Source organism: Carcharhinus amblyrhynchos, chromosome 14 (assembly GCF_965287045.1).
Source record: "Carcharhinus amblyrhynchos chromosome 14, sCarAmb.v2.hapA, whole genome shotgun sequence".
Classification (NCBI taxonomy): Eukaryota; Metazoa; Chordata; class Chondrichthyes; order Carcharhiniformes; family Carcharhinidae; genus Carcharhinus; species Carcharhinus amblyrhynchos.
In genome coordinates, this window is record NC_137337.1 from 24,623,292 (window position 1) to 24,638,671 (window position 15,380).

The following is a 15,380-nucleotide window of genomic DNA, read 5'->3' on the forward strand; positions in this document are numbered from 1 at the left end:
CCAAACAAAATCTCAGTATTGTACCGTATTATGCAATTTGACTTTACTTCTATTCTGAATAAAAGCATAGTTTAGCTACTGCTGGCAGCCATACTTCCAACATATATTGTGTATTTAATAGTTAAATCTTAAGTCAATCTAACACTCTGAAAATGTAAATAATATGAATGATATCAAACCTTACCCTTTCGTCGTGTGATGTCTTCATTGGCTCATCTTTAATAACATCAGCTAAAGGTTTTTGAAATGGTGTTAATCCATTTAATTCAGCCATCTTCAACGGTCCAATTTTCCTAATATCAGACACACGAGTTTCTTTTCGCGTATCCTTCAAAATGTAATAACACAAAAAAAATCAATAGCTAACAGGCATAATGCAGTCAAGAACACATTTACTTTTGATGAGCAGAACCTGTATGACAAGATTCTGCAGGAACCAGGAAGTCAGGTGTAATAAACTGTTAACTGAGCACAACAGTCCACACCTAAAAATAACTCTAAAATTGATGCTCCAAAGCTCAAATGCAGGAGGATAGAACAATTCAAATGATCAAAACAAATTTCTGAAATGGCCACACTCAAGTCAGATTTTCTGAAGACAACCAGAAATAATATTACCTACATATCTTAGCAAACCATTCATTGGTCTTTGTCACTTCTCCATAAAGTAGATAGTACAATGCCAAGGCTTGTTTTTTGTTTGAGGAAGGGGTGATAACATCAGAATTGAAAGAAAAATTGACAGTACTGGAGGTAACAGCCATTAATAATAGTTAACATAGAAACCAGGTGGGAAATTGGGCAGTCAGCATTTCAGTAAGAATAAGATCCAGAGTACAAGAAATGGATCTCATCAGTAAGTGGAGTTCAGAAAGGGCAGGAGGGGAAGTGGAAAAGAAATTTGAAAAATATGCAAATTCAGGGTTGGAGAGAGAAAACTTATAGGAAGATTGTCCAATGAGCTAAGGGAAGTGAAGGAGGCAGCAGAAGCCTCTTGGTTTTGACTTTTGTAACAAAAGGGTCCACAAGCTCTTTGCATTTATCACTGGAGGTAATAGAGGTGTGATGTGGAGATGCTGGCACTGGACTGCAGTAAACACAGTAATAAGTTTCACAACATCAGGTTAAAGTCCAACAGCATTATTTGGTAGTAAACACCACTAGCTTTCGGAACGTTGTTCCTTCATCAGATGAGTGGAGAGTTCTGATCACAAACAGAGCATACAAAGGCACACACAGTTTACAGAATACTGTTTAGAATGTGAGTCTTTACAGCTAATCTGTTACATAAGTCTTCAAGGTGCAGACAATGTGAGTGGACGTAACATTAAGCATAGGTTAAAGTGATGTGTATTGTCTCCAGACAGGACAGTAAGGGAGATGTTGCAAATTCAGGCAAGTCATGGGAGATACAAATAGTGTGACATGACCCCAAAATCCCGGTTGAGACCGTCCTCATGTGTGCAGAGCTTGACTATCAGTTTCTACTCAGCAACTCTGCGCTGTCATATGTCATAGAGGCTGTCTTGGAGAATGTTCACCCGAAGATCGGAGGCCAAATACCCGTGACCGCTAAAGTGTTCGCCAACAGGACGGGAACAGTCTTGCCTGGTGATTGTCGAGCGGTGTTCATTCATCCGTTGTCGTAGCGTCTGCATGGTCTCCTGAATGTACCATGCCTCGGGACATCCTTTCCTGCAGTGTACCAGGTAGACAATGTTGGCCAAGTTGCAAGAATGTGTGCTGTGTACCTGGTGGATGGTGTTCTCACATGAGATGATGGCATCCATGTTGATGATCCGGCATGTCTTGCAGAGGTTGCTGTGGCAGGGTTGTGTGGTGTTGTGGTCACTGTTCTCCTGAGGACTGGGTAATTTGCTGCAGACAATGGTCTGTTTGAGGTTGTGTGGTTGTTTGAAGGCAAGAAATGGGGATGTGGGAATGGCCCTGGCAAGATGTTCGTCTTCATCAATGACATGTTGAAGACTCCAGAGAACATGCCGTAGCTTTTCCCCTCCAGGGAAGTACTGGACGACACAGGGTACTCTGTCCACCGTGTCCCACGTTTGTCTTCTAAGGAGGTTAGTGTGGTTTTTCGCTATGGCACGTCGGAACAGTCGAGCCCCATATCCTGTTCTTATGAGGGCATCTTTCAGCGTCTGGAGGTGTCTGTTGCAATCCTGCTCATCTGAGCAGATCCTGTGTAAATGGAGGGCTTGTCCTGAGGGGATGGCTTCTTTAATGTGTTTAGGGTGGAAGCTGGAGAAGTGGAGCACCGTGAGGTTATCTGTGGGCTTGTGGTACAGTGAGGTGCTGAGGTGACCGTCCTTAATGGAGATGCGTGTGTCCAAGAATGCAACTGATTCCGGAGAGTAGTCCATGGTGAGTCTGATGGTGGGATGGAACTTGTTGATGCTATCATATAGTTGTTTCAGTAATTGTTCACTGCGAGTCCAAAGGAAGAAAATTCATCGATTATCTAATGTATAGCATCAGTTGAAGGTCCTGTGCAGTGAAGTCTTGTTCGAGTCTGTGCATGAAGATGTTGGCATATTGAGGTGTGAATTTGGTCCCCATGGCTGTTCCGTATGTCTGGATGAAGAACTGGTTGTTGAAGGTGAAGACGTTGTGGTCCAGGATGAAGTGGATGAGTTGTAAAATTGCATCTGGAAACTGGCAGTTGTTGGCGTTGAGTACTGACGCAGTTTCAGCAATGCCACTTGTCGTGGGGGATGCTGGTGTAGAGCACTGAAACATCCATTGTGACGAGGAGTGCCCCTGGTTCAACTGCTCCATGTGTGCTGAGTTTCTGTAGGAAGTCTGTAGTGTTGCGACAAAAGCGGGGGGTCCTTTGTATAATGGAACTCTCCACTCACCTGACGAAGGAACAGCGTTCTGAAAGCTAGTGGCGTTTACTACCAAATAAATCTGTTGGACTTTAACCTGACGTTGAGAGGCTTCTTACTACGTTTACCCCAGTCCAACGCCGGCATCTCCACATCATGGTCAGGGGTATACCAGAGCAATGGCTAGGGTGAGACAGTGTGTAATAGTTTTTAGTAGGGAGATGGACAGAAATAGAAGCAGTAATGGAAAAGGCAACTGTTTTTCCAGCCTGCCTTCTAATATATTTTTCTTTTTCTATTTTTGCAGGCCTGGAGGAACAATACAATCAGCATTTCATGAACCACAATGAATGCTTCTTAACATCTGGAAGCAGGTCAGCTACATACTTTCCAGAAGATCCAGTTGACAATTTTGAGAAGGTAGTATTGGTGAGTCACAGTGCAAAGGTCAACAGGAACAAACAGTAGAGGAGCATGTGTTGGCCATTTGGCCACATGGCTGTCATCAATGACAACGTAAACTTTCTGAAATGCAGCTATATGATGAATCGAGCTTTTCTGTTAATCTATTCTTCAGTAGGAAAGTGAAGATAATGTTGACTGATGAATTAGTCATCTGATACCAATGTAGCCAGCACAATAATTGATACAGCAAAACTAGCCTGGAATAGGTTGGAGCAGAAAAGTCTGGGAAGCTGGGACCTTTGTTAAGACTGGCAGTAGCATAGTAATGCTTCACATGTTCTTGCAGCAAGTGGCAAAGCTATGTAACTTAGAGATGGTGTACCTGGAGCCTTTTTTTGCAGGTAAGCATGCCAAGGCACGTAAATCTAACTGATGGCATAAAGACAGGTGCAACCAGTAGCACTCAACTGTTTGCCTCTGAGGACACATCTAATAAATCTGGACATTTACCACAAATGTCTTCATGCCTCCTGGTTCTTTGAGCTAATGTTAAAACTGGTATTCTAAGAATCATTGCTCATGTGCCGTCCTATTCTAATGTTCTGCTACATTCGGCAAATGTTTCACTTGCAGTCTAACTTCCAGCAACTTAGCATGCAATAATAGATTACCATTTGCAGGGCATCAAAGCTACTGAGCAAATACGAGTTGCATTCTCCAAACTAGATTCTGATATAATAAAAATATTCTGAAATAAAAAGTTCTGTAACAGAATTATTAGAAGGGTATGTGGTTATTGTTACCACAAGAAATCTACAAAGACTGCTCCACTTTAACTGTTTCACTTGTATCCATTGAAAATGATTTTTGATGCAACAATGCATAATCCTGTAAAATCTGGGAAATGGCACTGTGTATACTTCAAATTATTTTTCACGCATTCTGGGGTTTACATTGGTTTCAGCCATAAGATGCGTCTCGTATACAGCCAGCAGAAAATAATGGGTGCTATACATGCTCGCCCAATTCTCCAACGTATTTTTCTTTGCTCCACAAACATTAACATTCAAGAGTAATAAGAATACAATATATGCCATAAAAATTATCAATATTGATTTTAAATCAACAGCTTCAAAGTTTTCAGCAATGGAGTGCATTTTTGAGCTTGTTTCATGCACTCAAATTCATGCATACAACTACCTCTACAGCGCCACAGAACGGCTGACGTTTGCAACAAGAATATGTTTACATTTTCCTATGAAAAGTCTTGCCACAAATAGTGTGAATCCGTTTACAAGGCATTTGGGTGAGGGAAACATATTGAAATTTTTTTTTAAAACCGATTGGCAGTCAACTTCAATGGAATAAAAGAGAATCTAGCCACAGTAAAATATAACCAAAATTTGAAAGGAAAAACTATAATGAAACAGTGAGTCTTCTTAAAGGAGACAAAGTTTTAGGGACAGTCTAACAGAATGGAAAAGTAGGAGAACCAAAGCCTTCTAGTATGATAGAAATATGGTGAAACAAAAAAGTGTATGAATTCTTCAAGCGAGAATCAGGCCAAGAACAATAATTGAGAGAAATGAAGTGAAACCCAAGATTCAGGGAACGAGAGATTAGAATGGCTGTTAACAAAGGGGAAATTAAAAATCTTTTACCAGTATGTAAATAGTAAGCAGACAGTAAGGGTTGGGGAGGGGCCTGTTAGGGACAGAGGAAGTGATATGCACTTAAGATACAGAACAAGGCTACATTGCTTGATGAGTAATTTGTACAAAACATCAACCAAAAGTTATGACAGAGGAAATGGATACAGTGAAACGTAGTAAAGCAAGATATACTGGGAAGACTTGCTATGCTTTACAGTAGATAAGTTACCTGGTCTGGATGGCTTGCAGCCTAGTTTACTAAGGGAAGCAGAGGTGGAGATAGTAAAAAGGCTCGTCGTAATTTTCCAATTAGCCCTAGACACAGAGGGGGTGCAAGAGGTTTGTAAAATAGCAAATGTGGCACCCAAGAAGTGCTGTGAGATAGTCCCAGTAGCTACAAGCTGATCAGTTTAACATCAATTGTATGGTTTTAGAAACAAGAAATCAGCAAGATAAAGCAACCAGGCACTTGGACAGGCATCATGGACCTGTAAAAGGCAAATCATGCCTGACTATACTAATTTAATTTTTAGCTAAGTAACAGACAAGGTTGATGAAGAAAACGCAATGGATGGTGTCTAAAGGAATTTTAAGGAAATGTTTAGCAAATTACCAAATAATAGGTGAGTTAACAAAATTGAGGTTCATGGAATAGGAGGACAACTATCAGTTTGAATGAAAGATTGGCTTTCGGACAAAAAAAACAGTAAGTCATGGTAAGCGTTCATTTGAGATTATATCAAACTTGGAAGCATGGCAAACAGCAAGGATAATACAATTGACAACAGGACATACCTAGGCTAGCAGATTGGACAGACATTGTCTGGAATTTATTGCAAAGAAGCATGAGATAATGCATTTTGACAGAAGTGATAAGAGGAGATAATATATATTTAATGGCAAAGACAGTCTGCAAACACTGTCTCTGCAGAGAGCTCAAGGGCAGAGGGCTCTGGAGGCACAGATCTTAAAAGCTGCAGGGCATATTGAGAATAGCTGCAAGTAAAGCATCTTGAATCTCGTGCTTCATAAGTAGAGGTATTGAGTACAATTCCTCTTGTAGGAAAGTTATGCTGAACCTGTATAAAGCTCTGGTTAGGCCACAACCAGAGCACTGCTTCAAGTTCTGATCCCCACACTTTAGAAAAGACATGAGGTTCTTGAGAGAATACAGAAGAGATTTACCAGAATGGTTCCAGGAACGTGGAAATTTAGCTACAAGATTAGGCTGGCAAGGCTGGGGTTGTTATCCTTGAAACAATGGAAATTAAAGGGAGATTTGGTAGACATGCACAAGATTGTAACAGGTTTAGATAAAGTAGACAAAAGTGGTTTCCATTTGCTGGTTGTACAAGGACTAAGGGACGTGCATTTAAAATGTTGTACAACAGGTACGGAAGGGATGCTATTTATTGACTACGGCTCAGCCTTCAACACCATTTTCCTTACGAAATTCATTTCCAAACTCCACGGCCAGGGGCTGAGATCCTCCCTCTATGACTGGATCCTAGACTTCCTAAATAACAGACCACAATCAGTAAAGATAGACGGCAACAACACCTCCGCAATCATCCTCAACAGCTGTACCCCACAAGGCTGTTCTCAGTCCCCCACTACTCCTGATACACCCATGACTGTGAGGCCAAATTCCCCTCCAACTCGATTTTCAAATTTGCTGATGAAACATTGTAGCGGGCTGGATCTCAAACAATGATGAGACGGAATATAGGAAAGACAGAATCTGGTGAGCTGATGCGACAACAATACTGTCCCTCAATGTCAACAAAACAAAAGAGATATTCATCGACTTCAGGAAGTGTGGTGGAGGACATGCCTCTGCCTACATCAATGGGGACGAAGTGGAAATGGTTGAGGGCTTCAAGTTTCTAAGAGTCCAAATCACCTACAACCTGCCTGATCCCTCCATGCTAATGCTACAGATAAGGCAGCCCACCAACCCCACTACTTTCTCAGAAGGCTAAGGAAATTTGGCATGTCCGCTATGACTCATCAACTTTTATAGATGTACCACATTCTTTCTGGTTGTATCACAATTTGGTATGGCTCCTGCTCTGTCCAAGATTGCAAAAAATTACAAGGTTATGAATGAAGCCCAGTCCATCACACACACCAGCCTGCCATTCACTGACTCTGCCTAAACTTCCAGCTTCCTTGAAAAAGCAGCCAGCATAATCAAGGACCCCATACACCCCAGACATACTCTCTTCCACCAAGGAAAAGTCTGGGGCATGTATCAACCAACTCAAGAGCAGCTCCTTCCCTGCCACCAAGAGGCTTTTGAATGGACCTACCATATATTAAGTTGATCCTTCTCCGCACCCTAGCTATGACTGTAACACTACACTCTTTCCTTTCTTTCTCTGAGTACGGTATAGAAACCCTACAGTGAAGAAGGAGGCCATTCAGTCCATCGAATCTGCACTGACAACAATCCCACCTTGGCCTTATCCCAGTAACCCCACCTATTTACCCTGCCAATCCCTCTAACCTATGTATCCTGGGACACTAAGGGCAATTTAGTATGGCCAACGCATCTAATCCACACATCTTTGGACTGTGGGAAGAAACCCATGCAGATACGGGGAGAACATACAAACTCCACACAGTCACCCACACCAGGAATCGAACACAGGTCCCTGAAGCTGTGAGGCAGTAGTACTAACCGTTGTGCCACCGCACCACTGTATATTTTGTCTGTACAGCGTGCAAGAAACAATACTTTTCACTGTATACTAATACATGTGACAATAATAAATTAAATTAAAAAAAGCTTTTTTATGCAATGAGTGGTAATGATCTGGAATTCGCTGCCTGTCACGGTGGTGGAAGGAGAGACATTAAAGACCTGAGAGAAGTAAAATTGCAGGATTATGGACAGAGAGCAAGGGAAATGGGATTGACCTGGACTACTCTAAACAGCATGGATTTGATGGGCCAAATGGCCTCCTTTGGTATCCTAATGACTATAATTCGAACCGAACCTCGACAATATCTCTTCTTGCTCAAATATAAATATTTCTACAATATTGTGTGGCATTAAACTACTCACCCCAAGTGGCGGGAGAGCTTCAATAGCACTTAATCTTCCAGAAAGCACTTCAGACATTGGTCTCTTCCTGGACGACTCTCTTCTTATTTGACTTTTTCCAACTGTGTTGAGGTCAGACTCAGACACAAATGCAAGAAATTGCATTGCTTCCATTGCCTCCTTTTCTCGTACTTGCTTTTCTGAACTGTGCTGGCTGGCTAGGGCAGGTGCAGAGCTATAGAGATATCCTGGCAATGGTTCATTGAGGAAGGGGTTTAAAACAGCTGGCAACTGGGCTGTGGAATCAAGAGGCGGTATCTGAGATCTCCGCTCAATGTACCCTGTATCAAACTCCTCATCCTCTTCACTACTGTGAATCAGCATAGTTGCATCAGAGAGAGATCGCCCATGGTAGTAACTTTTCTCTTCATGAATTTCAGCATCTCCTGGTTTTGTTCGTTCAAAGTAAACATTTGGTTGCGAATCCGCAGAAGTTATTTTTCCTGGATGTGACTCAACACCTGGTGTTGACATAGTCCTTTCTTTTATTCTCCAACTCTCAAAATTGTGCATAAGCCCTGCAATCTCGATGCTGTTACGTTTATGGATGTTGCTATGAGCTCTGGCAGAAGTTAGGGGTTCACTGACTTCTTGCAGTGAATGTGCAACCGGCAAACTATCTTCTTGGAAAGTCTGCACAGAGTGATGCACACGCCTTGTTATCAGATCTGGATTGCTGCTGCTAACATATAGATGTCGTGAAAGGTCCGGTGTACTGTTTGCAGGTCTCGGATAAGGGTAGGGTGGTGGAGGCCTGTATGCTTGAGTTCTCAGCATATTTGCTGCATTGTAGTCTTGAGTGTGCAACTGAACATTAGTTAATTCAGGCACACTAACAGCCCCAATGACAGGACGTCGGTCAACTGAATTTATATATGGTGACTGGCTATGAAAACTGTAGTTCAAATGAAAAGGGTATTGGTGTACATTTTGCGAATTGAGCTGAGCGTGCTCTCTAATTTCTGGCTGACTATAAACAAGTGGATCTGGTCTGCTGTAGGCATAAGAATTGCCTATGTTAAGATTTCGCATGGAATGGCTTTGCCTTTCATTCTGAATCATTCCACGATTAAGCTGTCTCATAACAGTCTCATAATCTGGGGTTGGCCTATAGGAAGGTGGAATAATCGTGCTATGTCTGTTTGTTGGGATATAATCTCCTCTTATTATGTCACTTCCAGTGATACTAGGATTTGATGACATTGGAGACGCTTGCATAAAGTGCTGTGGATTATTTAAAGAGCTTGTGCTATGTGCACTATAGATGCTACCATTTCGGATTCGACCATTGTATTCATATGGAACTCTATCCAAACTGGTTTGAGATCGATAGAAACAGCTATTTTGATTGTTCCCATAGAGATTGTCTGAAATAAAAAGGTGAAAATTATACAGAACATGAGTAGCTGAACCATGCAAATTTCATGTTTGATCTCCAGTCTGCATACAAGTTATCTGAGCATTGAAATGGGTTGAATCCGTATTCATGATTCAAGACCAATAAATATATCAGTATGCCAGATGTTACATTTTACAGCAGATTTATATATTTATGTAATAGTCTCAGATTATTTTAAACTCGAATCTCTGAATCTTGAGCCCAGGCTCTGAATAACCAGTCTTATAACATAACTTATATCCTTCCCCTATGTAATAGAAAACAAATGGTATATTGCAAATACCTACTTGACAGTTTATTTTTAAATGCTTCTGGAATTGAGATTTGCAATTACAATTTCTAATAATTGTCAAAAATGTTTTGAATTTTGTTATTATTTCTTTAAGGTACTTAAAGCCACATTATGATTAAGCAATACTGCCTGAAATTTCCTTGATTAAATACTCTTACCTTGAGAAGATTTAAAGGGCTCTATGTAGTGTCCAGTGTAATGTAAATGGGGTAGTGGCATCATGTACTGATGAGGTTTTGGCTAAAACATAAAAAGTAATAAAAACCTAATCAATATATAATTTTATGCTAAACCAGTGTTCATTCCAAAACCTGTACATTTGACGGTGGGCCTTAAAGGAAAGAATTAGGTGACAAGGCACAGAATCCATTGGAGGGAATTACAAAGCTTAGATGGCCAAGCTACCAATGAGGCAAAGGAAGTTGAAGGCAAATTATTTTAAAAAATGACAAAGGTAATAATTTTTAGTTTTGTAACATTTTGTGCAGCTGGGATTTAAAATGGAAGCTGCTCTCGCAACTAGATACAAAATAGAAGACAAGAAACAGATAGTGAAAGACAAACTTTCTCTTGACCAGAAATAAATGTACTCAAAACTAAAGGTATTAAGTTCAAGGAACACGATTTTCAAGCTTTTAAAAGGATGTATAAATTCTGGCTCTGGTCAAATGTAGAATCAGCTTCGAGGGAATGCAAAGCAAGCCCTTCTTTTGGCCAATAACATGGATAAATTGCCCAATTTTAGTTGCTTGCATTTCGTTCTGTGGGGATTTTTTTTTTGCAGCCTACAATTATTTAGATACACACAGTAAATTACTAGAGAAATTGAGTGTGGATTTCTTAGCAGGAAGCCAGTTGGCTATTTGTGTTCATGATTGTTTTCTGCAAGAACAGCTCACTTAGTGCCACTCTCCTGTCTTTTCCCTTCAATCCTCAAAACCCTCTTCAAACAATTATCCAATTCTCTTTTGTAAACCAGGATTGAACCTACTGCCAACATACTCTTCGGCAGTGCACTCCAGGCCCTAACCAATCTTTGTGTAATAAAATTTTTCCTCAGGCCAACATAACTTTTGCCAATCACCTTAAATCTGGGTGCCGTGGATCCTGATCCGGATGCAATCAGGAACAATTTTCTACCCTGTCCAAGTTTGAACACCTCTATCAAATCAGATTTTCATCTTTTGTCTCCAACACAACCCTTACATCTTGCATCTATGTAACTGAAGTTCATCACCCTTAGAACGATTCTCCTGAATCTTTTCTACACATTCCCTAATGCTTTCACATCCTTAACTAGCAAAATACACAGGGTTCCAGAGTTCTGGAGCCATTTCAATGATTTTGATAAGGGAATTGACGGAGTGGTGTCGACATTTGCAGTTGCTGCCAAAATAAGAAATAATTTCTTTTCTTAGATGATCAAAGGAAACTGCAAAGAAATAGTGACAAGGTGGGAATGTGCTAAACAAAGACAGATGGAACTCAACGTCAGTTAAGTGTGACGTTGTATATTTTAATAAATAAACCAGAAGTAATTATACTCCAAATGGAAGTAGCCTCATTACACTACAACAGCAGAGGATTTGGAGGCACAGATCAAGAAGACATTTAAAGGCAGCACACCTCAGGCCCCAAAGGCTTTTAAATGTGAATTCTAGGCTTCATCTCAAATTGCATGAAAATATAGAAGTCAAAATGAGAGTACATAAAATCATCAGTCAGAATTTGCATGCATATCAGGCTCCATACTAAAGGAAAGATATTGAGACGAGGGGGGTTGCAGGGGATTACAAACAGCAAACTTGAAAAAAATCACATCCTTTATTTGAACATCACAGATTATAAAGGTAATATTTCTTTAAAATGATGTAATGATGGGAACACAGTAAACAGAAAACACAGTAAACTGCTTCCATTAGTTGAGTGATCACAAGATCAAGTACAAGAAATTTAAATGGAGAGCAAGAGAAATTCACTTCCAGGATTGGCATCAAGACAGAAATAATGGCAACATTCAATGTTAGACAAATGAGTTAGAAGGATGGAAGCTGGGTAGGTAAACGTCATTCAAACTAGTTGCTCGAGTGAAGGGGGAACAGTGACACAGACTGATTGAGCTAAATAGCCTCTTTCCCGGCTGTTGGACACACAATGCATTGCAAGCACTGGATACTCACATTCAAATCTAGAGTGATTTAATTTCAGATTGCAATAAGATAGTTCATTTGATATGACCAAAGGTGTAGGTTTTACAGATGTTAACATACAATGACTAACATGCATTGACATAAAATGGCCGATACAATATGCACTATAGGAAAGCAAGGTTAACTTGAGTTAGTAGTTCAGGCTGCCATTCCACTGTAGGCAATTTGTGAAGGCAATACTAACAAGACACCACTCAGATTGTTGACTGGAAACTTTCAGAGATAAGAGCACAGCTTTGTTCATCATTAACCATACCATAACCTTAAACATGAGTAAATAGTAGAATAAACATGTGTAGTAGAATAGATTATAATGCTAATGTTTGTAGCTATGAATGCGATAAATAATTAACAGAAGGCAATGATCTCAGATAGCGTACTGTGTACAGTTTTAGATTCTATACTATTGGGAAGGATATTGAGGCATTTAGAGATGTTTCGTTAGAATGCGGCCTGGTGTGAGAAATGACTAACTATAAAATGACTGGAGGTTGATTGGGATATTAATATCCCTGCACATCTTGAAGAGTTAAAAGTTTAATTAAAAAGCAACAAAGCTTAAATTTACTAAAGTACAGCTGTTATGAAATATACGCACTGCTACAATTGCAACTTCAGCTCTCAGTACAAGTTACATAATGAATAGAATTATTTATTCTTAAAATGAATCAGAATGGCACAGGAGGCAGCCATTTGGTCCAGCAAGTCAATGCCAGATTTTTCCATAAGGAAATTTAGTTAGTGTCCCGCTTGATCCTGGTAGATGTGCAAGTTTGTCCAAAACCTTAAATTTGTACCCCTTATTACTTGTACCATTAGCTTCTACCATAATGTCCTCTGCACTCTCACACTTGTGTAGCAAACAGAACTGGATGGAATACTCTAGATGCGATCTGACCAGAGACTTTTAAAGATTCAGCATGACCTTTCCTGATTTTGTGCACAATGGGCAGAATTTTCCTGATCTGCCCGCCATGACATCATAGCAGACAGGACACAGACCTTGCAAAGGTCCACTGACCTCAGGTGGGGTTTTCCGGTCTTGGGCCGAGCGCAGCTGGAAAATCCCATCCAATATATCCATTTATGATGCCCAGGATCTAGTTTGCTTTGCTAATTACTCTCTCAAAATGCCGTCACCTTCAAAGATCTATTATCTTCTTATCCCTATAGTTCCCTTCGTTCCCACACATTCATAATTGCCAATAAGTCTTAATTGCTTTTCCTTATTCCTTCTGCCAAAATGTATCACCTCATATTTCCCTGCATTAAAAATTCCATCTGTCACGTCTGTCCATTCTGCTTGCAAATCTATGCCTTGTTGTATCAACTGACACCTCCCAAGTTTAGTATCATTGGCAAATTTTGAAATTTTATTCTGCATTCCAATACCACGTCACTAAAATACAATTGTCTTAGCACTGATGCTGGGCAATACTAAATAACCACTATCCTCCAGTCTGAAAAACAACCATTTACCCTGACTCACTGATTTGAAGCCAAATTATTAATCAAAGCTAACTATGACCCTCCCATTCCACTAGCCTAAATTTTGGTGATCGATAAGAACCATAAAGCCCAGTTTTGACAGAATATTTATTTAACTCAGGGAATATTGTGAATGAGGTCATTCAGCACACTGAGGGAAGAGATGCTAGTCTCTGTGTTAGAAAATAAGGAGTGGAACGGGAGACAACGAGACTAGAGAGGCGAAATGCAGAGGTATTAACTAGTGAAGCAAATAGATGCTTTGTTGGTTTAAAGTTTCTTTCTTTCTTTAAACTAGGGTAGAATTATATATATAAGGAAGTGATTGACAGGCTGGGTCTATTCTTTCTTCAGGGGTCTTAAATTATAAAAGCTTTTGATTGAATTTATATACAGAGAACGCTTTCATTTGTGGTGTCATTAATATAAGATCACTACCAAAAAATCCAATAGGGAATTCAGAAGAAATTCCCTTATCCAAGGTTGGTGACAATGTGGAACTCCCCACCACAATGCCTTTAAGGAGACGCTACACATCTCAGTTTATTTTATTTGGCCTGGGTCTCGCTTGAAAAATTCAGCTGACGTGCATCATACATCCTCTGTTTCATCATTTGCTTTATCTCCTTTTCATCAAAGGAACCCGAATAAGATTGCTACTGATTATTTGATGACAGTGCTGGATAAGTCCCTTTACAGATTAAAAGTTATGTTGGAAACAAAATGAAAGCTACAAGGCTGCATCTCACATACCAAAGACATTCTTGACAACAGACTCCTTCGGACAGGACTTACTGAAGCAGTTTGAGTTTGTCTGCAATCGAAAAGCAAATAATTGTTGTAATCCAAACCAATTTTCCTCAACGACATTAACCACCTTTATAGGTATTTAACAGTAAAAACCCATTTTATAACTCCAGAGTACAAACAGCTCTTCACCAATAGCAGTTAAAATATTTTCAGGGGACGATATGAGAAAGACAGTGTAACTATACACATTACATTGCTCCTGAAAAACAAAGTAGCTTTTAAGCCTCAGTTCAACCAGGAGCCCATCCAGTCCTAGTGCTCCATCAACTTTTAAGTACAGAAAACCTGTCCAATAAAACCTCCTTATGAATGTTAAGCCCTTCAAGTGTTTGAATGACCTCTTCTTACATCATGACCTACACAACATCCCATTTATAGAATCATAGAACCCTACAGTGCAGAAACAGGCCCTTCGGCCCATCAAGTCTGCACCAACCACAATCCCACCCAGGTCCGATCCCCATATCCCCACACATTTACCTGCTAATCCCTCTAACCTACACATCCCAGGATGCTGAGGGGCAATTTTAGCATGGCCAACCTAAACCGCACATCTTTGGACTGTGGGAGGAAACCCACGCAGACATGAGGAGAACGTGCAAACTCCACACAGTGACCCAAGCCAGGAATTGAACCCAGGTCCCTACAGCTGTGAAGCAGCAGTGCTAACCACTGTGCCACCATGATGCCCTTAATACTCCTTAATATTCTTTTAATACCTCAAGGTTTGAGTCTCCTTTTTGACCCCTTACCTACCCATTCCTTTTACCAGCCTTTTGTTATTTATATGCCTACAGAAGACTTTGAGATTCCATTTAATATTATTTGCTAGTCTGCTTGCAAACACTCTTTCTTCTCTTATATGCTTAACTGCCACCCTTCTCCCCCCACCACCCCACTGAACCTTCTACATTCAGCCTAGTTCTTGCTTGTATTGCCCTCAAACACTTTTTCTTCTGCATCTTAATCTCAATTTCTTTTGTCTGGATTTGTTTGTACTGTCTTAGATCTATGCCGTGGCTGCTCCTGAACTCTCATCTATAGAAGCCCATGTCATTTTGCCATTCAATCTTGGATTTCAATTGAAGTCGACCAAATCCATTCTCACTCCACTGAAATTGGCTTTCCCCCAATTAATTCTTCTTACTCTGGATTTGTTCCTTATCCTT

At 40.3% G+C, this 15,380-nt stretch overlaps 1 protein-coding gene across 3 annotated transcripts in view; it reads right to left on the reverse strand.

Moving 5' to 3' along the window:
• Positions 1-15,380, reverse strand: part of ptpn21 (protein tyrosine phosphatase non-receptor type 21) — a 63,906-nt gene that overhangs the window by 11,422 nt on the left and 37,104 nt on the right. For all 3 annotated transcript variants that reach the window (XM_080202445.1, XM_080202446.1, XM_080202444.1), the window contains 4 exons: positions 14,155-14,215; positions 9,862-9,943; positions 7,974-9,379; positions 185-328 (listed from right to left, as the gene is read on the reverse strand). In XM_080202445.1, coding sequence (XP_080058571.1) covers positions 185-328; positions 7,974-9,379; positions 9,862-9,943; positions 14,155-14,215 — 1,693 coding nt within the window. The remainder of the gene's footprint in view (positions 1-184; positions 329-7,973; positions 9,380-9,861; positions 9,944-14,154; positions 14,216-15,380) is intronic.